At 49.7% G+C, this 24,027-nt stretch overlaps 1 protein-coding gene across 2 annotated transcripts in view; it reads right to left on the bottom strand.

The window, feature by feature from the left end:
* Positions 1-12,373: 12,373 nt before the first annotated feature.
* PWP2 (PWP2 small subunit processome component) overlaps positions 12,374-24,027 on the bottom strand; it is a 129,886-nt gene continuing 118,232 nt past the window's right edge. For both annotated transcript variants that reach the window (XM_085620791.1, XM_085620790.1), the window contains exons 20-21: positions 20,274-20,348; positions 12,374-12,979 (exon numbers count right to left, since the gene is read on the bottom strand). In XM_085620791.1, the coding sequence (XP_085476917.1) occupies positions 12,820-12,979; positions 20,274-20,348 (235 nt within the window). In that variant the 3' untranslated portion in view covers positions 12,374-12,819. The remainder of the gene's footprint in view (positions 12,980-20,273; positions 20,349-24,027) is intronic.

The raw sequence follows: 24,027 nt of genomic DNA, 5'->3' as shown, positions 1-24,027 counted from the left end.
CGACCCCCCAAAATATTCAGCTATTTTACTAGGCGTGAGGTATGCCCTATGAAATACATAGAACTGAATAAGTTGGAACCGCGCATTTCGGGAGCATTTCCATGGACGCTCCATGACTTCGTCCCAGGCTTTGTCCCCAATGGGTGCTCCCAGGTTCGCCTCCCATTTGAGTCGCAATGCAGTCAGGGGTTGACGCATATCACCGGTAATCCGCCGATAAAGGCAGGTCACCGCCTTAAAAGTCCCCCCCGCCATCACTACGTACTGACAAGCAAGGGATGTGGTCAGCTCCACCAGTCCCCGTCTCCAGTGCTTCCTGACAGCCGCAGTCAGAGCTGCATGCAAAAGAAAGTCCCCCGCGGGAGATCATGACGCTCCCTGAGGTCATCAAAAGGGAGAAGATTACCATCCTCATAGAGGTCACCCAGTGCCACAACTCCCGCCTCTTCCCAGGCCGACAACCCGACTCCAATCTCCCCCATGAGGCAACGCCCCACACATCCGCAAGGTGATCTCAGGCGCATAGGGAACCCGCACCCGCGTTGTCCTGGCCAAGCGCGCCCAGCATTGTCGCACCGCCCTCAAATCCGATGGTATCGAAGCATCCCTCATCGGGACTCGGAGCAGCACACATGACAAATGGTGCCAGCTCGGATCTGACCCTCCCCGGTCCTCCGGACGCCTGATATGACCCGCCACCCACTTCGTGAACCACTGAAACTGCGCAGCATGGTAGTAGGCCTCCAGATCCGGCAGGGCAAGTCCTCCCTCTCCCCTGGGCCTCTGCAGAGTAAGTAAGGCCACCCTCCGTCTCCCAGCGCCCCAGATGAATCCTGTAATCATGAATTCAGTTGCGCGAAGAGTTTACCCGGGATCCAAACCGGGAGGGTCCCAAAGTAATAAAGAAACCTGGGCGATATGACCATTTTCACCAAGATCTGCCATGGTGTTCTGGACTCCTGGGACATGTTGGGCTAGGAGAAAGATTGTGTGTGGAATTGCCCATCTCCATATGCTCTGTGCTAGTTGAGAGAGCTGTGGAGAGTGTGTGCCGCCTTGTTTTTGGATGTAGTACATGGCGGTCATGTTGTTCGTGCGGATAAGGACTGCCTTGCCTAAAATCTGTGTGTGAAAGGATTTTAGGGCTAGAAAGATTGCCAGTAGCTCCAGATGATTGATGTGGAGTAACTTTTGTTGCGGCGTCCATGTGCCCTGCACTGTGAGGTGTAGTAGATGAGCTCCCCAGCCGGAGAGCGATGCGTCTGTTGTCAGGATTATTTGTGGAACCGGGTCCAGGAACGGTCGACCTCTGGAAAGATTTGTGGTGTTCCACCACTGCAGAGAGCGATGGGCACGACCGTCTACCAACACCAGATCTGTCAGTTGTCCCTGGGCCTGGTTCCATTGGCACGCTAAGCACTCTTGGAGTGGACGCATCTGGAGTCTTGCATGAGGCACTATAAAAATGCAAGAGGCCTTCATCCCTATCAGTTGTATAAACACTCTTGCTGGGAGGGAGTGTTGAAGTATGAATTTTTGACGCAAAGCCTGAATGCTTGCGATCCTTGCCGGATTGGGGTAGGCAATGGCTTTTGAGGTGTCTATGGTGGCACCGAGGTATTGCTTTATGTGGGATGGTGTTAGTTGGGACTTTTGGCGGTTCACCGTGAAGCCTAGTTGGTGAAGTAGCTGGATTGTAGTGGCGGTGTGGTGTACACATTGGTTGTAGGACGCGGCTTTTATGAGCCAGTCGTCCAGATACGGGAAGACGTGAATGTGCGGTCTTCTTGTAAGGGTTCGCAGGATCTTCTGCAGGAGCGTCAGGAATCAGAAGAGTAAGTCTCCGTCCTCCCCTACGGCCCTCCGTCTCTATCAAACCCTAGAGAACCGGATGGCACGCCAGGGGAAAACAGGGTAACAAAACAAGGGAAGGAGGGTGTGACTTCAGAGGTGTGGCTGGTTGGTACCAAGGACGTGGTTCTTCTCTGTGCGTGCTGTAATAGAAAATTCTACTTTATACTACATATCACCTTATGCATTTCCCAGGCAGAGACAAGTCCCTAATCCACATACCACGGGGGTCTTGTTTAGCATAAGAGATGTCACCTCCACTGGATTAGTAAGGGACTAAGGACGAGGGGGGCAGGCGTGGAGCAAACCAACTTCTACTTCATATACCCTATAAGACAAACAATACAGTGAATGGTCTACCTAGAACATTAATGATGATACACAATTCTTTTCCCCCTCTTACTCACTAGGAAGATATACAACTGCGTCCCTCTATTTCCACATGGAATGTAATAGCAAAAGGTGTAGTGTGAATAGGATAACTCCTAGGGAGAAAGACAAAACAGTAATAATTATATTCACCCACCCCGTGTTAAATTCCTAAGTGCAAGAACAAAAGAGTAGCGCACAGCGCTGTTACCGTGCTTCAGAAGAACTCTGGTCACTATGGCGTGGTCCACGCTAGCGTCCCCTATGGATAAGTCGGTCTTCTGTTTCCAGGGGAGACCAGCACCACTGAAGGGAGGTGGGTAAATGGCTGAACAGGTGCAAGGAGGGAAAGGAAGTGTGTGGACTCAACTGAAGATATGAACCAACTTGGGCGTAATGAACTGTAGAGGAGTTTGGAAACGCTTCTCCTAGTGAGGGAACCGAGGGCACAGTGCGGGGGATATGCTTGTGTCTACACCCAACCACCACCCAGGAGTGAGCACCCCCACGACACAGCAGCTCTGGGGAAGGTAGATTACTGGCACTCACTCCGAAATCCGCCGCAATTGGCGGGAATCAAAAAATGCTATTTAAGCAGGAGCGAGCCTCCAGATGGACGAGAGGCTCGCGAATCGCCGCAGTATGCTTCGTGAGCAAACGCGGGCCTCTAGATGACAGAGAGGCTCGCAATTTACGGCAATAACGTCTCTTCAGAAAGACTCAAAACACACGGGCAGAACCTGAGAAGGCTCGGCGCCGATTAGCGCGACAACGGAAACAGGAAGTACAATCCGGAAGTCAGGCAAGCTAAGCGAGGACGGAAACCAGGCATCCAGCTAGAACGCTAAGCGCGTTCGTATGCGTCTTTGGTCCTTATATACTGGACCGTCTATCGATTCGGATCCCGGGGCATGACAGCACACTCCCCCCACAGCGGTCCCCCCCCGCTTTGGGCTTGTTGGGATACTTCAAATGAAACTGGCGAACCAGACGAGGGGCGTGCACATTAGAAACCGGTTCCCACGTACGTTCCTCTACTCCGTATCCCTTCCAATGTATGAGATATTGGAGTGTATTCCGCACCACACGGGAATCTACAATGGATTCCACCTCATACTCAGAATCATCTGAAAGAGAGACCGGAGCCGGACGTCGTGGGAGTCGGGTACCAGGTTCAACGGGTTTTACCAAGGAAACATGGAACACGGGGTGTATCTTCATAGAAGCAGGCAGTTCCAATTTCAAGGCCACTGGGTTTATCACACTGTGTACCGTGTACGGGCCTATGTAAGTAGGGTTGAACTTGCGTGGACCACGAAGTGCCAGATGTTTAGTGGAAAGCCACACCTTATCCCCTGGTTCATAAATGGGTTCTAACCTTCGATGTTGATCGGCCCCTTCCTTATATCTTGTTTTTGCTGCGTCTAGGTTCACTAGAGTGTTCCTCTGTATGTCCTGTAGTCGAGATAGAAGCTCATTAGCCGATGGGGTAGGGCCGTCCGGGGAAACCCCTGTGGGTAACAACTTGGGATGAAACCCGTTAGCACAATAGAATGGTGAGTAGCCAGTCGAAGAATGGGGGTTGTTGTTGTAAGCAATTTCTGCCACCCACACCCATTCATCCCATTCCCCTGGATCCTGTAGAGCCTGAGTTCTTATGTATTGCTCAAAACATTGATTGACCCTTTCGGTCTGCCCATCTGACTGCGGGTGATGACTCGAGGACAACCTGACGTCTATCCCAAGTAATGAGCATAAGCCCCTCCAGAATCGTGCTACAAACTGGGCCCCCCTATCAGATATTAAGACAGAAGGACACCCATGTAGCCTGACGATCTCACGTAAAAACACTGATGCAAGTTCACTGGCAGTAGGTAACCCACGCAAGGGGACAAAATGAGCGGTTTTAGAAAACATATCCACCACCACTAGCAAGGTATTATGCTGAGTTTGAGTCATGGGCAGCTCCACAATGAAATCAAGGGACACGGTATGCCAGGGTCCAGGAGGAACAGGGAGAGGCAAGAGCAAACCCACGGGGTTTTGGCGGGAGATTTTAGCTTGGGCACATATATGGCACGTCTTGATGTACCCCACTATGTCTTTCAGCATGCTTGGCCACCAGAATCGCTCACGTATTACTTGTGTGGTCTTTTTGATCCCAGGATGGCCTGCCAAGGAATGTGAATGGTACCAATCCAATACCTGATGTTGCAGTTCCTCGGTGGGCAAGACCACACCCCCTTGTACACATACACATCCATCTTGAATGGTAGTTTCTTGAGTTCCTACGATGTCCTTCAACCCTGACGACATCTGGTGTTGCCGAACCTTGGCGAGAAACTTTTCTTCAGTAAGTATCCCCCCTACAATAGCCGCACTGGGAACAATGGTCGGGGTGTCTATGGGCAGATCTGGTTGATGAAAACCTAGGCGAGACAAGGTATCCGCCTTCCCATTTTTCCGTCCCGGACGGTAGTGAATACAAAAATCGTATTCGCAAAAGAATTGCGACCAACGTAATTGTCGCATAGACAAGGCCTTGGCGGACTTCAAATATTGGAGGTTACGGTGATCCGTTAGGACCGTTGTTTGATGCCTAGCCCCCAATAAATACTGACGCCATTCCTCGAAGGCCTTTTTGATCGCAAGAAGCTCTTTTTCACCCACAGCGTAGTTGTATTCTGCTGGGGTGAACTTATGTGAAAAATAGGCCACAGGGTGAGTTAGGCCGCTAACGGGGTCTGTTTGACTGAGAATCCCCCCTACAGCCACTTGCGAAGCATCGACCTCCACAACAAAGGGTAAGGCAGGATCCGGATGGTGAAGAACGGGGGCTCTGGTGAAGGCTAAACGCAACCGACGAAAGGCATCTTCAGATTCCCTAGACCAGGTATAACTGACACCCTTCTTCAAGAGAGCCGTAAGTGGTGATGCCAATTCCGAAAAATCTTTGATGAACCTTCTATAAAAATTGGCAAAACCCAAAAAACTCTGTAACTCCTTGACAGTATTGGGCGCCGGCCAAGAAAGAACTGCCTTCACCTTACCGGGATCCATAGCCAGACCCCATGGAGACACAACAAACCCGAGAAAGGGCACTTCTTGCGTGTGAAAGGTGCACTTCTCTAGTTTACAATACAACCTGTTGTCTTGGAGGCATTCTAAAACCTTCCGTACATGCAACACATGATCAGACAAGGAAACCGAGTAAATCAAGAGATCATCTATATAAGCTATGACAAACTCCTCCAGCATGTCTCTCAGCACTTCATTTATAAAAAATTGAAATGCTGCGGGAGCATTGCACAGCCCAAAGGGCATAACCAGATACTCGTACAACCCGTATTTGGTGCAAAAGGCTGTTTTCCATTCGTCTCCCTCCTTGACTCGCACAAGATGATAGGCTCCACGTAGGTCTAGTTTCGTGAAGTATTGTGCGCCTCGTACCTTGTCAAGGAGGGAGGAAATGAGGGGCAACGGGTAGCGATTCTTTATAGTAACCTGATTAAGCCGTCTATAATCAATGCAGCATCTCAAACCCCCCTCCCGCTTGGGAATGAAAAACAAGGAAGAAGAGGCCGGAGAACGCGAGGATCTGATGAACCCTTTTTCTAGCATGTCGTCCAGGTACTGTCTTAGATAGACGTTTTCCTTTTCCGTTAGCGAGTATACCCGACTGCACGGAATTCTAGCTCCTGCCTCCAAGTCTATACGGCAGTCATATGCTCTGTGAGGGGGTAGGATTTCTGCCTCTCGTGGATCAAATACAGCCTTCAGATCATTGTAGCATGTGGGTAACTCGGGCACCTGTTCCAATGTCTCCGAGGCACTATGTCCCAGAGTACCTGCTATCACTGCCTCCTGCCCTTGGATAGGTCGGAACGACAGGGTGGAATTCTCCCAATCAATGATGGGATTGTGGAGCTTTAACCATGGGATCCCTAATAAAACAGGAATATGCGGGGAATGGATCAGATCGAAGGATAGGTCTTCCTGATGATGGGGTTCGATACTCATATGTAGCTGTTCTGTTTGATGTGTTACTGGCCCTGAGCTAAGAGGTCTGCCATCAATAGCAGTAACCCTATTGCTGACGTCTTTCTTTATACATGGTATGAGATTGGTCTTAGCCCAATCAACATCCATATAATTCCCTGAAGCCCCAGAATCGATCATGATTCGTACATGAAGACCCTGATGCTCATGTACGATATATGCTGGGACGTAAAAGTGTGAGGTGGAAGCTATGTCCTGATCAACAGGGGAGACCGCATAACCTGTAATGCCCGGGAGCCTGGCCTCAAACGACCCCGGACCCTCTAGTTTCCCTGTCGGTTGATAGTGCTTGGCTTGACCGGGCAGGCCCTTACAAAATGACCGGCTTTACCACAATACATGCAGAGTTTCTCTGCTCGTCTTCTTTGTCTCTCTTCGAGTGTCAAAGGGCCTCGCACCATACCTATTTGCATAGGCTCACTCTCATCCACAGACTTGGGTAAATCGCTCTTCTTCTCCTTGGAAAGGACATACCGAGGTTCACCCTTTCCTCTTTCGTGTTTTCGCTCTCTTAGCCTGTGATCAATTTGGACTACCAAATCTATAAGGTCAGAACAAGAGGCGGGTAAATCTACTATTTGGGATAACGCGTCCTTTATGTCATCCCGCAACCCTCGGTAGAAGAGCGTACCACGCTTTTCCTCTGGCCAATTGGCCTCCACCACTAATCTCTGGAATGTAGTTATATATTGTACCAACTCATGACTGCCTTGCTTCAAGGCCAACAGCTCGGTATCCGCCGCATGAGTATACATGTGGCGATCGAATAATTTACGGAATTCTCTCCTAAAGGCTCCGTAATTATACAACAATGGGTCGTCTCTATCTACTAGGGGTATCGCCCAATCTGCTGCGGACCCGCTCAAATAAGATATGGCAAAGGCTACCCTGGACTGCTCCGTAGGAAAGCAGTTAGCCTTGCACGAAAAGTGCAACTGGCATTGGCTGAGGAAAGCGGCACATCTCGCTGCGTCTCCTGCAAAGCGCTCAGGTGGAGCTAGAGGAATGGACTGGGGAGTAGTGACTTGAATCACGGGTTGTTGGTTGGTGCTTCTCTCTCCTGCAGAGGCCACTCTCTGTTGACCCTGTAAAGTATCTACTCTGGCCGCCAAGGCCTGAGTTTCGGCCTGCAAATTGCCTATCATGTTGGCTACATCTGCCAACGTTACTGTTCCCAGGTCCATGACGCTCGGGCAGAACACACTGTTAGGCTTAGCGTTCTGTAAGGGTTCGCAGGATCTTCTGCAGGAGCGTCAGGAATCAGAAGAGTAAGTCTCCGTCCTCCCCTACGGCCCTCCGTCTCTATCAAACCCTAGAGAACCGGATGGCACGCCAGGGGAAAACAGGGTAACAAAACAAGGGAAGGAGGGTGTGACTTCAGAGGTGTGGCTGGTTGGTACCAAGGACGTGGTTCTTCTCTGTGCGTGCTGTAATAGAAAATTCTACTTTATACTACATATCACCTTATGCATTTCCCAGGCAGAGACAAGTCCCTAATCCACATACCACGGGGGTCTTGTTTAGCATAAGAGATGTCACCTCCACTGGATTAGTAAGGGACTAAGGACGAGGGGGGCAGGCGTGGAGCAAACCAACTTCTACTTCATATACCCTATAAGACAAACAATACAGTGAATGGTCTACCTAGAACATTAATGATGATACACAATTCTTTTCCCCCTCTTACTCACTAGGAAGATATACAACTGCGTCCCTCTATTTCCACATGGAATGTAATAGCAAAAGGTGTAGTGTGAATAGGATAACTCCTAGGGAGAAAGACAAAACAGTAATAATTATATTCACCCACCCCGTGTTAAATTCCTAAGTGCAAGAACAAAAGAGTAGCGCACAGCGCTGTTACCGTGCTTCAGAAGAACTCTGGTCACTATGGCGTGGTCCACGCTAGCGTCCCCTATGGATAAGTCGGTCTTCTGTTTCCAGGGGAGACCAGCACCACTGAAGGGAGGTGGGTAAATGGCTGAACAGGTGCAAGGAGGGAAAGGAAGTGTGTGGACTCAACTGAAGATATGAACCAACTTGGGCGTAATGAACTGTAGAGGAGTTTGGAAACGCTTCTCCTAGTGAGGGAACCGAGGGCACAGTGCGGGGGATATGCTTGTGTCTACACCCAACCACCACCCAGGAGTGAGCACCCCCACGACACAGCAGCTCTGGGGAAGGTAGATTACTGGCACTCACTCCGAAATCCGCCGCAATTGGCGGGAATCAAAAAATGCTATTTAAGCAGGAGCGAGCCTCCAGATGGACGAGAGGCTCGCGAATCGCCGCAGTATGCTTCGTGAGCAAACGCGGGCCTCTAGATGACAGAGAGGCTCGCAATTTACGGCAATAACGTCTCTTCAGAAAGACTCAAAACACACGGGCAGAACCTGAGAAGGCTCGGCGCCGATTAGCGCGACAACGGAAACAGGAAGTACAATCCGGAAGTCAGGCAAGCTAAGCGAGGACGGAAACCAGGCATCCAGCTAGAACGCTAAGCGCGTTCGTATGCGTCTTTGGTCCTTATATACTGGACCGTCTATCGATTCGGATCCCGGGGCATGACACTTCTGAGGTGTGCCGCCACTACCGCTAGGCACTTGGTGAATACCCGTGGTGCTGTTGTGACCCCGAATGGGAGCATCTTGAACTGGTAGTGTTGCCCGTCCACTACAAATCTGAGGTACTTTCTGTGGGCATGGTGTACCGGAATGTGAAAGTACGCGTCTTTCAAGTCCAGTGTGGTGAGAAAGTCATTCTGGGAGAGGAGCGGAAGTACCTGCTGAAGTGTTACCATGTGAAAATGGTCCGAATGTATGTATGTGTTTAGAGGCCGTAGATCTAAGATAGGTCGTAGAGTCTTGTGTCTTTTTGGTAGAGTTTGATTGAGTATACCCCTACATTTTGCTGATCGTGGGGCACCCGTTCTATTGCGTGTTTTTGTAGGAGGGAGATCACCTCCTGTTTTAGTAACACGGAATGTTCTTGTGACATTGGGCGTTGCCTGGGTGGAATGTTGGGGGGGGGGGGGTGTAGATGTGAGTTCCAGGCAGTACCCTGAACGAATAATTTGGGTCACCCACTTGTCTGATGTGATGGACTTCCAGACGTGAAGGAAATTTTTTAGTCTGCCCCCAACCGGAGTGGGATAGTCTGGGGGGAGCAGGGGGAAGTCATTGGGTAGGCGGTGTGGCAGAGCGGGCGGTATTTGTTTTGCCTCTGCCTTTATTGTTGTTGCCTCTATATCCGCCTCTTTGATAACCATTTGTGAAGGTGGACTGAGGAGGGGATTTGTAGGACGTGGACGCGCTATCTGAAGAGTAGCCTTTGCCCGTGCCCCGAAAGGAAGAGCGGCGAAAGGAGCGTCTGGGAGGGTGTGACTGTAGGGCTCCCATAGATTTTGCCGTATCTCTGTCTTTTTTCATCTTCTCGAGGGCCTCATCTATCTTTGGACCGAATAAATGTTCCTGATCGAACGGATGGTTTAATATGGAGGCTTGTACCTCAGGTTTAAAGCCTGAAACTCTCAGCCAAGTGTGTCGACGGAGTAGGACACTGGTGTTAATGGCCCTGGAAGCTGTGTCTGCTTCGTCTAAGGCACAGCGTATAGAGGTATTGGTTATGGTCTTACCCTCTTGGATTAATTCATTGGCCCTATTTTTATATTTTTCTGGGAGATGGTGCATGATGGTTTCCAGTTCATCATAATGTGCTCTGTCGTATCTGGCCAATAGCGCTTGAGTGTTGGCGATACGCCATATATTAGCTGCCTGTGACGCAGTGTGTTTTCCTGATGCGTCCAGGAGCTTTGATTCCTAGTCAGGTGGTGGTGCTTCGCCTGACGCCTGGGAATTTGATCTTTTTCTTGCGGTGGATACCACTAGGGAATCCAGTGGCACTGGCCCCTTGATGTAGGCAGGATCTGTAGGGGCAGCTTTATACTTCTTTTCTATGCGTGGGTTTAGGACCCTAGCCCTGACTGTGTCTTTAAAAACCTCTGGCGCATGTTTTATTACCCCTTTGAGCATAGGTAGTATAGCAGTAGACCTATGTGCTGTATCAAAGGTATCTAGGAGGAAATCTTCCTCTACTGGGTCAGTGTGTAGCTCTACCCCGTGATAATATGCTGCCCTCTGAAGTAGGTGGTGAAAACCTAGTGAGTCTTCTGGTGGCGATGGCCTGGATGGATATAGGTCATCTTGTGGGACATCTGGAATGTCTGGATTATTATAATCATCCCAGGGGTCTGGGGATCCTGTAGGGGTGGGGTCTTGTGGCACATCTGCTGGGTCGTAGTATGGGTCCCCCTGATCATCATGGTCTGGAGACGGTGTCGGAGAGCGATGAGGCAGGGGTGGAGGGGGTGGAGGTGGAGAGGGTGGAGGAGGTGGAGGAGGCGGGGAAGGCACTCTGAAAGGGGAGGTAGCACAGTCCTTCCTCTTTGGAGGTGGAGGTGGAGCTGGTTTGTCCAATTGTCTCTTTTTAGAAGACAGTGCCAAATGTCCAGTTTTTGGATCCTTGGTAAGTGTCTTTGGCAAAGGATCCGGTGTAAAATGTTCTTGCGACACTGGTTGTTCGGTCGGCGCTGACGTTTTCGGGGCCGACGGCTTCTTAGGCTTGTCTGTGCCGTGCTTTTTGGGAACCTCCGATTTTTTGTTCGGTGCCGATACAGGCTTCGGCGCGGGAGTGTCGGTGCCGAGGGCCTTATGATGTTTGGTCGGCACCGAGATGCTGGGTTTCGACACCGAGGGCTTTGGTGTGGAGCTCGGTGTCGAGGTAGAGGCCGATCTTTTCTTCGGTGCCGAAGGGTGTTTTTCGGCACCGCTGGCAGGCTGGCTCGAGCCCGAGCCACCGGAAGGCTTACTTGGCTTCGTCACCGGGCCCGAAGGTGGGGTGTTCGAAGCAGTGTCTTTGGTCTTGCCTAGGCCCGAAGGCGAAGGTGTGACCGACGCCTTTTTGGGTGTCGGCGCGGGTGTGGAAGGGAGTATTTTACTCACGACCCTCTGCGCCGGGGTGATGTCCTCCAAATCCAAGTCGTCGGCTTCGGAAGCACTGACGAGGTCCTCTTCGGTGTGCTGGTGTCCCGGAGCTTCGACGTCGTCCCCGAAGATGTCGACAGGAACGGAGGTCGAGAAGTGCGCCATTTTTCATCTGGCCCTTCGGTCTCGAATATTCTTTTTGGATCTAAAAGACTTGCAGGCGGGACAGTCTCGAGCCTCGTGTTCAGGGGAGAGGCAGAGGTTGCACACCTCATGAAGATCGGTGTGGGGCAATTTGGACCCACATCGAGGGCACTTCTTGAATGGAGTTCTTTCCATCAGCCGGGACCGGAGCCTGGATAGGCCCGAAGGCTGCCGTCGATGACTGGAATCGAAGGTGCGTCGAAGAAGGTGATTGAGGAGATCAGTATCTAAACAATACCGCGGAGAGCGAGGATTCCGCTTCGAACGAACTGGAATGTTCGGAACCGGAGCGCGAAGTATTACATCCGAGCCCGATGGCGGAAAAAAACAATCTGAGGATGGAGCCGAAGCCCATGCGCAATATGAACCAAGGGAGGAGTCACCGACCTTGTGACTTCCAAAGACTTTCCAAGAGCAAAAACAAACTGCAAACATCCGGGCCCAACACCAGATGGCGATCTATGCAAAAGTGTGTAATCTGCAGCTCATATGCCTCGAACCTGAAGTTCCTGACGTGGTAGCTGGAATGTGCAAGAGTGACTAATATTGAGGAGGGGATGAAAGGGGAAGGCTAGGTTGATGATGGAGTTTCAAGACAGGAAACCAGAGAATGATGGCTGATGGTGGACAGGGATATAAGATAATCAAATGTGACGGACCAAGGAGCAGTCGTGGGGCAACCGAGCGACAGGGGTGAAGTGAGGAACAAGTGGAGGCTGGGACAGATGGAGGGGGCATGGGAGGGGCTGTGAAATCCTGGAACTTGGGCTCCAGTGAAGTAGTCCCGGTCATTGATAAAGTCAACTGGACATCAAACCTGTGAAAAAATCACACACGTTGAACACTTTCCACTGGGTCTAAAAGCGACAGAGTATGAATTAACAAAATGTGAATAAGAGAACAAGAAGTAAGAAATCACGTTTTATTGACCATTACGCAATCAGCCACTATGAGGGCCACGTTAGTCTGAGTCCTTCCAAGGCCAGTCGCAAGGACAGGGTAAAGAGGTGCTGCTGTCAAGGGTAAGGCCCTCCATAAAGAGGGAACGAAGCAGCGCTTTCACCAGCACCACTGGCTCCTTAGTCCAGGCTGCCTCTTCCTCATTAACAAGAAGGAAAGCAGCACCGGCTCCCAAGTCTTTCCAAGATCCCAACATAAAGTATTAATAAGGGGCCAGGCAAGCATCAGCGGTTCAGGCCTTCCGAGAAACCTCTCCTTCCTTACAAAGATGACATGAGGGACTTCGGTCCTTCTCAGGTTCCTACTTCACCGTTAGGGAACCTGTCTGCTCTGCTGCAACCCCTCCGAGCTCTTTCTCGGTCAGTGTCCAGGGCTTTATTAGGTGGTGTTGGTCTTAGATCTGTACAATTTCATCCTCTGACTGATCTTCCATGCTGGAGTCTGATCCTTCTACCGCCTCTTCATCACTTACAGGATCATCCGCTACACGCTTCATCCCTCTTTGGCGTGCAAGGGCCAGGGCGTACTTCATGTTGAAGCGATTCCAATCACAGCTGTAAAAAAAGAAAGCATACAGTAGGAACTGAGCAGAGCTGATGAATGAACAAAAAGCGGACAGTCTGAGAGGCTAAGGAAAAAAGAGGTAATGAAAGACCTGGGGCAATGAGATGTGCAGGACTGGGAGCAAGCAGAAAAGAACAAAGTGGGATAAACAGGAATGAAAAAGGGAATAAGACAGAGTGAGCTTTACAGTTGATGGAGCAGGTAAAACAAAATGTTGTATACCTTCTCTATTTTGCATGAAATTAATTATGTAATCATTCTAAGAATTAACTCGTACTAATTAGTTTGAAGTGAAAAGTAATTAACCAACCCTTACACCTAGATAAACACAAGATACACGTGGGACTAAAATGCTAATTGCATGGCAGAACAACTAAATTAATTAACTGTGGTACGCAAACTTTAGATTGTGGTGAAATAGAGAATTGCACGATTCATGTTGCTTTTGTGATGGTTTATGCTTTCAGCAATGCAGAATGGCGAGTATTATTGCTTTAAACGTTGCTGCAAGCTAGGAAAATATTAATATACATTGGGATTTGAGTGGGAATAAACATTAGTATATTCATTTCTATATTTTAATTACTGTTATGTCTGTTTTTGCTTAAGTTGGCATTCGGGCCTGCTAGGCTGCAGTACTTAAGATGGATCTCCGGTGGTGCCACCGTCATGTGAGCGCGATGACTTCTGCGCAGAATCGGATGGCTCAGGAGATCTCCAAGTGACCTCAGCCCCTGTACCATTGTGTTCCTTGTCAAGGATAGAAGTATGGATGGTTGCCAAGTGATGAACAGTGTGAACTACCAAGGGGACAATGGCTTGTTATTACTTCGGAACTTTAGCCTGTGAACCGGAGAAGAAGAAATACACTTACGCTTTGCTTTGCCAAGTCTCATGGAAAACCAGTGGGTCGTGTGAAACTTTTAAGAAGTTGCAAGTTGACCCGGACTGGCCAAGCCGAACAGTTTCTACCCCTAAAATTGTTACATATTGATCTGAAGTAAGCGGGAAAAAGGGTATAAAGACCCTCATCTGCCCAAGGGGGTTGGTTCACTGGGCTGATCTTCCGTGGCGTTGGGTCTACGTTGAGCTGATGAAGATTTGCATGGTTTACCTTGGGTTTCTTTGATTTTCGGGAAGTTATTCCATCTGATGGTTTGATTATTGCTGTGGGTTGGACAGTTTATTCCGGAGATTGTAGCAGAGACTTTGAATAATCTGCTGTGTGATCGGAGGGTCGCCAACTTTTGCTACCTGGTAACTATCAAGTGCATTTCTAAATCTATGCTTATGTTCTAAGATTTGATTTTCTTCTTGAAATAAATCGAATTATGTTATAAACTGTAGCGCCTACATGCTAATGCAGAGCAAATTAATATTAGATAAACAAGTTTGGATTAATACGAAATGAGTTTGTGATTCTTTAATTGAGTACTGAAAACTAATCAAATGTTTCCTAGGCTTTAATTGTGTTTTAGCTGGTTCTAAATCACCATCAACCAGTCCAACTAATTGGTCCGTTGACCAAGTGGTGGAGTGCCTTGATGTTAAGGTCAGGATTTGATAGGTGCAGTTGTATATAATGTGTATAATGTAAAGAAATTTAAATCCTGATATGTAATAAGGTATCCGGACCCGGCAGCGAGAGGCTGTATAGGTGACACACGGGTGCTGAGCAGCAAGGGCGGTGTGCCATTTTGCTCCCACCCCCCTCCCGGGATCCCTGAGGCATCAAATGGATTGGCCTCCCTAATAAACTCGTTCCTCTCCCCCAGAACAAATAAATATATTTTGTCGGATTTTTTTCACTATAAATAATTTTTCACACAGCAGTCCACGGCAGGGTGATCCTTAGCGCGTTCACACCACCGGGGCTCCGCACATCCACTCTGGTCCTGAAGAATGCCTGACGAACACTCATAGAGGCAGAAACATGTTGACCGCCGTGGAGTGAACCAGGTCTTCTATTTTTTGACCCTCACTCCCTTTTAGCCTTTTCCAATTAGCAAAATTATTAAAGTTTTATTTTTTGACTTAATTGGATATTTTAAATTCACTATCACTGGGATGACATTCGGTCATCCCAGTGGAGCCCGATGATGAAGCATGTCACCAACCAGGTTGGCGAGTGAGGGCTTTCTATACCAAATGGGTATTGTCATTGAGGTCTACACTCTTTTCAACAACATATCGGTTTGCTTGGAATTTGTGGACCAGTGCTCTTCCTACCAGTAGTGCCTCCCATTTTATTGACTTAATTTACACTGGCTCTGTTGATTTTGAATAAATCATTGAGGGGACTAGTCGTGTAGATCCCTTCCTCTCTTGTTGATTCTCTCTATGTAATAAGGTACCCACATGTCCAGCGCTTTTTCCCCTGTGTACAGATTCGTGTAAGGCGAGTGCGTGCTGGTGTTATGGGCCCCACCAATGAATGAGTGCATGGATGAGTTAGTGTGCTGACGAGTCTGTGACATAGGCAGAATATGGTAAATTTGCCTTTTCCACTGGAGCACAGTGCTGATGAGAACACAAAAGAGTAATTAACAATAATGAAGAGAGAGGAAAAGGCATGGATATACCAGGCTCACACAATGGCTAGTCAACAAAAATGAGGAGGAGGCAGGGAGAAAATGATGAGGAGGAATAAGAAGGATATGCACTGGGCTGAGAAGGAGTAGAGAAAAGAACAGGACAGAGAAGAGGGTAGAGATGAGCAGGGATGTTATTAAAGAAAGGGAACTAAAGAGCTAAGCAGGAATGAGGAGACAAAGGAAAAAAAGCAAGAGTGAGATGCGTCTAGCGGATAAAGAGAATAAGTAAAAGATGGGCCGGGAGGAGAACAGGGCAGAGCGTTATGAATAGGGGAGATGATAATACAACAGAAAGATAAACAGTTGGGCGCAGAGGAGAGACTGAGAAAGTAAATGAGGAGGACAGCAAATGAAGGCGAGATAAGCAGGCGAAAGGCAGGGCTAAGGGAGACGAGCAAGGCGGACGTGAATAAGGCAGCATTAAAAGTGCAAGAAGACACAGGAGTGAGATGTGGAGGAGATTAGGAGGCAAACCCCTCACTCCCAAAGGGTCCCTAGCGTGTGCACTGAGCCATTCGCCACCACCAGAGGCCAGCCCCCTCACTGCCGGCCTATAGTGGGGACAAGACTGCACCCACAGACAGCGGAATGATATCAGCATAAATACTCTTCAATGACCCTTCGTCGGACTACCCAAGTGATCGACGGACCAAACACACGTTCTAAAACAATGACAGCTGAACCGCTCTTGATAACCACTCCAATCACAGCTTCCTACGTGCACAGCAACTTGTTTTTTTGTGTGATGCCCAGCCAGTCACGCTACCAACCTTATCATAGGTTTGCCAATATATAGGATTTAAAGTGTGTATTGGATTTGAACTCAACTAAGGATAGTGCAGATAATCAGTTGCCCGGAAACATTTTGAACACTTATGTAGATCATAGGACGGACCATTTTGTAATTAAATAGTGCGCTATTCCGGCTAGTTGCCTGGAAAAGCTACGGGTGTCACAAAACGTGTTGGACGTGCTTTTGTCCTGATCTATGTTCAATATTGTTTTTTTCTTAATCAAATGAATCCATGTGAGGGACTCAAAGTATAATGATGAAAGGGATTCCAATATCTATGACATGTTGACGAGACAAACATTGGTTTGGCAATGGTAGTCAAAGAATAATGATCAATCTGATTCAGATATTTAAAATATGTTGATGATCACACAAACATTGGTGTACTTTTTACAAAGATTGATATATTGTAACTTATAAAAATGGATTTTGAGAATATGGAATTATTCTCGCTTTTTTTAGGTGCCTCTTGAGGGATTTTAATGAATATCAAAGGCAGTAATGTGGGCGCGAGACGGACTCCCGAAGTGTGATGAACCTGAACCACTGTTGGTCTCGGGCCACCAGTGGGAAGAGTTTTAGACGAATACAACCTGTGATGTGCTTTGTAAAGCAGCCCCCGAGAGCCTCCGAAATCATGAACTTCATTCAAGTGCCCAAATGCTGCCGAAAGGACTAGATCGGTCTCTACAGTTGAGCCCGTTTCTCCATTGGGTCTACGATTCCTCCGACAGCAGATGGGATGCCAGACTGGTGTAGGGCTAGACAGCGCAGACAAGCAGTGGACCTCTAACCCATCAAGGGAAGTGTTGACCCATCCTACCAGGGCACAACAGAGTCTGTGGCAAACAAGGACTGTGAAGGACCAACCTGTGCCAACTCTGGCAAGGGTTCTGTGCTCCACCACTGGGAAAGAACCACATTCCATAAATACATGTGGTCTGCAGCCCAACCAATAAGAATAGCCCAGGGACGATAAAGAACAAAATAAGCCTTTGAACACTTCTATTCTCTTCTCCTCGAGGGTCTAAAGGAAGCCTAATAGCACTTGTCATTGGGGAAGTTAAAAGACCTATCGATAATTACGTCCACACAGAACTGTGGAAATTGGCTCGGAAGATATGGCAATCTTAGACGAAAATGAAAGCGACCTGGCAGACAAGGCCACAGTGCGGAATGCTGCACGCCTCGCTGCTAATGGGATTGTGGAGCTTCCCTGCAGCTTTCGACCCGCTCATGGGTACCAAAGGGTGGACACTGGCAGCAGGCGCTCTTGGATTCAGATCTCACAGGTGGCTTGTAACATACTTAATTAGATGTATGCCTTGGAAACACAAAGGGACAGACAGCAGCTGACTTAGGCCTGGACTGCAGGGCACTGAGAGACCAACTGTTAGCCCTAGACCGCACCACAGGATGCCCCTTTTGATGAAGAAGAGGATCCAGCACTGAGCAGCCCTTAATCAAGGGGCCTGGGGATTTGTAAGGAAAAAGCAAGTCACTAGACTGGGTCCTGTGAAAACCAAGGTGTATCTCCTGGAGGCTCGATGGGCTCTGAACTCTGAGAATGTGCAGTGAACTAAAATGAACAGCTTCAGAAACCTGTAACTGGCATGATCAGCAAACCTTCAAGTCAGGCAGGAAGAACACAGGCAGACAAGAGGCATTGGGCAAGAAATAAAGCAATGAGCAGCAGAAGCGAATGATGGCTCCAAAAAAACAAAAACAAATACAATTCATGAGACGAACGTGCAGGTCACGAGCAGCTGACTTGGCAGGTACAAAGCCGGCAGAGCCAGGGGCCACACAAATACACACATAAGTCCTCCTCAAAGTACAGAAAGGTTCTCTGAGAGCAGCTTTGCACATGCAGGAAGTCATGAAATAGCTGCCCAGCAGGCAGTCCTAAAGCAGCTGAGCACACACACAGTCACAGAGCGGACTTATTCATACAGGCAATCACTGAGGAGCTGCACATGCAGGCAGTCTCAGAGCAGAGGCACATGCAGGCAGGCCCAGACCAGAGGAATATACAGACAGTCCCAGAGCAGAGGCATGCATATGTGGTCCAAGACCAGCGGCACACGCAGGCAGTCTTAGAGCAGAGGCATATATAGGTAGTCCCAGAGCAGAAGCACATGCAGGCAGTCTCAAAGCAGCTACACAAGTAGGCAGTCACAGAGTAGAGGCACACACAGGTTGTCACACAGCAGCGGCACATGCAGGAAGTCCCAGAGCAGCGGCACATGCAGGCAGTCCCAGAGCAGCGGTACATGCAGGCAGTCCCAGAGCAGCGGTACATGCAGGCAGTCCCAGAGCAGCGGTACATGCAGGCAGTCCCAGAGCAGAGGCATGCATAGGTAGTCCAAGACCAGCGGTACACGCAGGCAGTCTCAGAGCAGAGGCATAGGTAGGAAGTCCATGGCAGAAGGAAGCACGAGCAGGCATTCTCAGAGTAGGGCCATACATAGGTAGTCCCAGAGCAGAAGCACATGCAGGCAGTCTCAAAGCAGCGGCACATGCAGGCAGTCACAGAGTAGAGGCACACACAGGTTGTCCCACAGCAGCGACACATGCAGAAAGTCCCAGAGCAGCGGTACATGCAGGCAGTCCCAGAGTAGTCATACATAGGTGGTCCAAGACCAGAGGCACACGCAGGCAGTCTCAGAGCATAGTCATCCATTGGTGGTCCAAGACAAGAGGCATACGTAGGTAGTCCCAGAGGAGAAGCACATGCAGGCAGTCCCAGAGGAGCGGTACATGCAGGCAGTCTCAGAGCAGAGGCATATGTAGGTAGTCCTAGGGCAGAAGCACGGGCAGGCAGTTCTAGAGCATCTGTACATGCAGGCAGTCTCAGAGCAGAGTCATACACAGGTGGTCCAAGACCAGAGGCACACACAGGCAGTCTCAGAGGAGAGTCATACATAGGTGGTCCAAGACCAGAGGCACACACAGGCAGTCTCAGAGTAGAGTCATACATAGGTGGTCCAAGACCAGAGGCACACACAGGCAGTCTCAGAGCAGAGTCATATATTGGTGGTCCAAACCAAGAGGCACACGCAGGAAGTCTCAGAGCAGAGTCATCCATTGGTGGTCCAAGACCAGAGGCATACGTAGGTAGTCCCAGAGCAGAAGCACATGCAGAGAGTCCCAGAGCAGCGGTAAATGCAGGCAGTCCGAGAGCAGAGGTGCACACAGGTAGCCTCAGAGCAGCTTTACATGCAGTCAGTCTGAGATCAGAGGCACACACAGGTAGTCCCAGAGCAGCTTTACATGCAGGCAAGCAGAGGCATACATAAGTGGTCCAAGAGCAGCTACAAATGCAGGCAGTCCCAGAGCAGCTGCACAAGCAGGCGGTCCCAGAGCAGCTGCACAAGCAGGCGGTCTTAAAGCAGCTGCACAAGCAGGCAGTCTCAAAGCAGCTGCACAAGCAGGCAGTCTCAAAGCAGATGCACAAGCAGGCAGTCTCAAAGCAGATGCACAAGCAGGCAGTCTCAAAGCAGATGCACAAGCAGGCAGTCTCAAAGCAGCTACACAAGCAAGCGGTCTCAAATCAGCTGCACAAGCAGCCAGTCTCAGAGCAGAGACACATGTAGGTAGTCCCACAGCAGCGGCACATGCAGGCAGTCCTAGACCAGAGGCGCACACAGGTAGTCCTAGACCAGAGGCGCACACAGGTAGTCCCAGAGCAGCGGTACATGCAGGCAAGCAGAGGCATACATAAGTGGTCCAAGAGCAGCTACAAATGCAGGCAGTCCCAGAGCAGCTGCACAAGCAGGCAGTCCCAGAGCAGCTGTACATGGAGGCAGTCTCTGATCAGAGACGCATGCAGATAGCCACTTAACAGCCTTGTATACACAGGTCAGAGAAAGCGCACATGGTTAAAACTTCACTTACAGTTTAGAAACATCTTCCAAGTGGTTCTGGATGCTCTTCTGCAGGGCTTGTATGGTGGGGAGGAGCGATCCTGACCTGGATGAAGAGAAAGTGCAGTCAGTCATTCGGTGGCAGAGGCGTGAGGAGCGAGTACACAAGGGGATTTTCTGGGCCTGCTGTCAAACTTCCCATCTTCTGATTTCACTGAAACTCAGACACAAATTGGCAAAATATCCAACATTTCACCAGTGAAAAACATGTGCATGTAAAATAAGCATCAGATCTTGTTAACAGACAGCGGATGGATGAAATGAGACGGTCAAACCACACCCTACGGCCACCACAACATATATTTTTAAATGGTGATATTTTTCTTCTCAATTCCCGGTTATTCAGACTTTTGAGTATAAAACATTCTCAATAAAAATAATAATAAATTTGGAGTATTCATTACAATAAAGCAACATAACCAACTAGCACAAGGAGGACCTGCTGACCCTGCGGTACCATTTATTGCCTTATCTGGGTGGTAAATTCCCTGCATTCCCTAGCGGGTGAGGATCCCAGCCCCCAAGGATAGACATACCTATATTTTAGGCACACGCTGTTCCAGCCCTCTAGACACCTCGTTCCCCAAGACACAACAGAAGGACCTTGGATCCCGGCTCCTAATGCACTGTCACATCTCGGTCCCCTTGGAGACCTCACAACCACATGAGAATATTTCGGAAGTCCACAATTACACTTGCCTCCTAGATATGACATCCGGATCCAGTCAGTCTCTCTCACACTCAACAGAAGCACCGCATTTGGCTCTGCCCAGCACTTAGGCATCCCCTTCCCATACATAGAGCCACGCAATTTGTTTTTACCTTATTTTCTCGACTTTTGCTTTCTGCCTCCTCTAGCAGTTTTCTGACCTGTACTGACTGGTAATTCCTGAGCGAAAATACTACCTACAGAGTCTTCATTTTGGGTCTCCGCGTCATTAGGGTTGGCATTCCATATCATAAGCGTGATTATGGACCATTACATTAAAATATGCTCACCTTTTCTTTCCTGAGGGACTTTCTTCTGGAAGCCTTTGCCTCTATTATCACATACATATTAATACCCCAGGGCAAACATATTCTGGATTTACCAGAACTAGACTTGTTACTCGTTTCAGTTTATTAGCTGCACAGTATTTGATTAAGACTAGCTGTGACCTGAAACATTGCCGGCCCGTCCGGATCTTCACTTCAAGGACTGTCGTTGCTAACAACCTACCTACCTCACTATACCCTACCTTTATACAAACCTTTCCTATGCTAATTTGGGACAAGTGAGTAGGCCCCACCCAGCGTTTCACTGTTCGACCACTCTAACTACTCACCTTGTTTTCTTCTCTAAAAAAAACAGGTTAGCACATGTGCTGTGCATGGAAATAAAACACATAGTAAAACATTCTCATTGAGCAAGCCCCAAGGTGGCGTGCCAACGCATGGGGCAACACATGTTTTGGCAATTTAAGCAAAAAACACAAAGCCTGAAACTAACTACCAAGAATAAAAGCAACAAAAATGTTTTGAGTTTTGTCCTAAATTGTTTAATATTGAGAACATTTTAATATGATTATAACGTGCTCTCATTCCATAAAGCGATATAATCACCAATCCCAATACTCCTTTACAAGACACTCAGCATCAGGGGTGGCTTCTATGCACAGGCATCGGGGTTCTGCCCACTTTATTTTTCCCCAGGGGCAGTGGTGAAACTAATTCCCATTTTGAGCTAATTTTATAATGCACGTTTTAGGACTGCGGTAGTTACAGAGTGTTGCGGCTTTGGAAAAAAACATACACTCACTCAATGGCGCTGGCTGGCTTGTGTGGGCTGCTGCACTCACTGCAGACTGGAGCGTGTGCAAAACCAGCCTGCAAAGACACTATTTGACAGGCTGATGATCTCACAGGCCTAAGGCCTGTGGGGTAATCAGCTCGTAAAAGACCCCGCCTCAGGACTGATCTGCACCCCCAGATGACACGTGGCAAAGTTAGCCCTGGGCGCTTCAGCCTGAGGCTTTGTAGGTCTAAGGCTTCACGTCAATCAGGGAGTGGAGACCATGTCACTCCCACCCTCCCACCAGCTCGTCACAAGGCTAGGGTGGGGTGGGGTCAGTGCGCATCACTGACCCCACCCTGAAACAAGCTAGAAACGGGTGGGGTAGCTGCTGCAGGCAGGAAGCAGAGAGATGGAGTCTGAGCAGGGGTGCAGACTCGAGGTGTGTGCTGGGCATGATAGACTGGGGTGCCGTGCCCACCAAGGAGCAGCCTGAACTGGGTGGGTACCGAGTAAAGGGGCGTTGGAGGGTGGTATAGACAAGGGGGCCGTGCCCACCAAGGAGCAGCCTGAGCTGGGTGGGTACCGAGTAAAAGGGCGTTCGAGGGTGGTATAGACAAGGGGGCCGTGCCCACCAAGGAGCAGCCTGAGCTGGGTGGGTACCGAGTAAAAGGGCGTTCGAGGGTGGTATAGACAAGGGGGCCGTGCCCACCAAGGAGAAGCCTGAGCTGGGTGGGTACCGAGTAAAAGGGCGTTCGAGGGTGGTATAGACAAGGGGGCCGTGCCCACCAAGGAGAAGCCTGAGCTGGGTGGGTACCGAGTAAAAGGGCGTTCGAGGGTGGTATAGACAAGGGTGCCGTGCCCACCAAGGAGAAGCCTGAGCTGGGTGGGTACCGAGTAAAGGGGCATCCGAGGGTGGTATAGACAAGGGTGCCGTGCCCACCAAGCAGCATCCAGAGCTGGGTGGGTACCGAGTAAAAGGGCATTCGAGGGTGGTATAGACAAGGGTGCCGTGCCCACCAAGGAGAAGCCTGAGCTGGGTGGGTACCGAGTAAAGGGGCGTCCGAGGGTGGTATAGACAAGGGTGCCGTGCCCACCAAGGAGAAGCCTGAGCTGGGTGGGTACCGAGTAAAAGGGCGTTCGAGGGTGGTATAGACAAGGGTGCTGTGCCCACCAAGGAGAAGCCTGAGCTGGGTGGGTAACGAGTAAAAGGGCGTTCGAGGGTGGTATAGACAAGGGTGCCGTGCCCACCAAGGAGCATCCAGAGCTGGGTGGGTACCGAGTAAAAGGGCATTCGAGGGTGGTATAGACAAGGGTGCCGTGCCCACCAAGGAGAAGCCTGAGCTGGGTGGGTAACGAGTAAAAGGGCGTTCGAGGGTGGTATAGACAAGGGTGCCGTGCCCACCAAGCAGCATCCAGAGCTGGGTGGGTACCGAGTAAAAGGGCATTCGAGGGTGGTATAGACAAGGGTGCTGTGCCCACCAAGGAGAAGCCTGAGCTGGGTGGGTACCGAGTAAAGGGGCGTCCGAGGGTGGTATAGACAAGGGTGCCGTGCCCACCAAGGAGAAGCCTGAGCTGGGTGGGTACCGAGTAAAGGGGCGTTGGAGGGTGGTATAGACTGGGGTGCTGTGCCCACCAAGGAGAAGCCTGAGCTGGGTGGGTACCGAGTAAAAGGGCATTCGAGGGTGGTATAGACAAGGTTGCCGTGCCCACCAAGGAGAAGCCTGAGCTGGGTGGGTACCGAGTAAAGGGCGTCCGAGGGTGGTATGGACAAGGGTGCCGTGCCCACCAAGGAGAAGCCTGAGCTGGGTGGGTACCGAGTAAAAGGGCGTTCGAGGGTGGTATAGACAAGGGTGCCGTGCCCACCAAGGAGCATCCAGAGCTGGGTGGGTACCGAGTAAAAGGGCATTCGAGGGTGGTATAGACAAGGGTGCCGTGCCCACCAAGGAGAAGC

Source organism: Triturus cristatus, chromosome 8 (assembly GCF_964204655.1).
Source record: "Triturus cristatus chromosome 8, aTriCri1.1, whole genome shotgun sequence".
Taxonomy (NCBI): Eukaryota; Metazoa; Chordata; class Amphibia; order Caudata; family Salamandridae; genus Triturus; species Triturus cristatus.
Note: the sequence above shows the minus strand (reverse complement) of the source record. Positions and strands in the feature narration are given on the sequence as shown.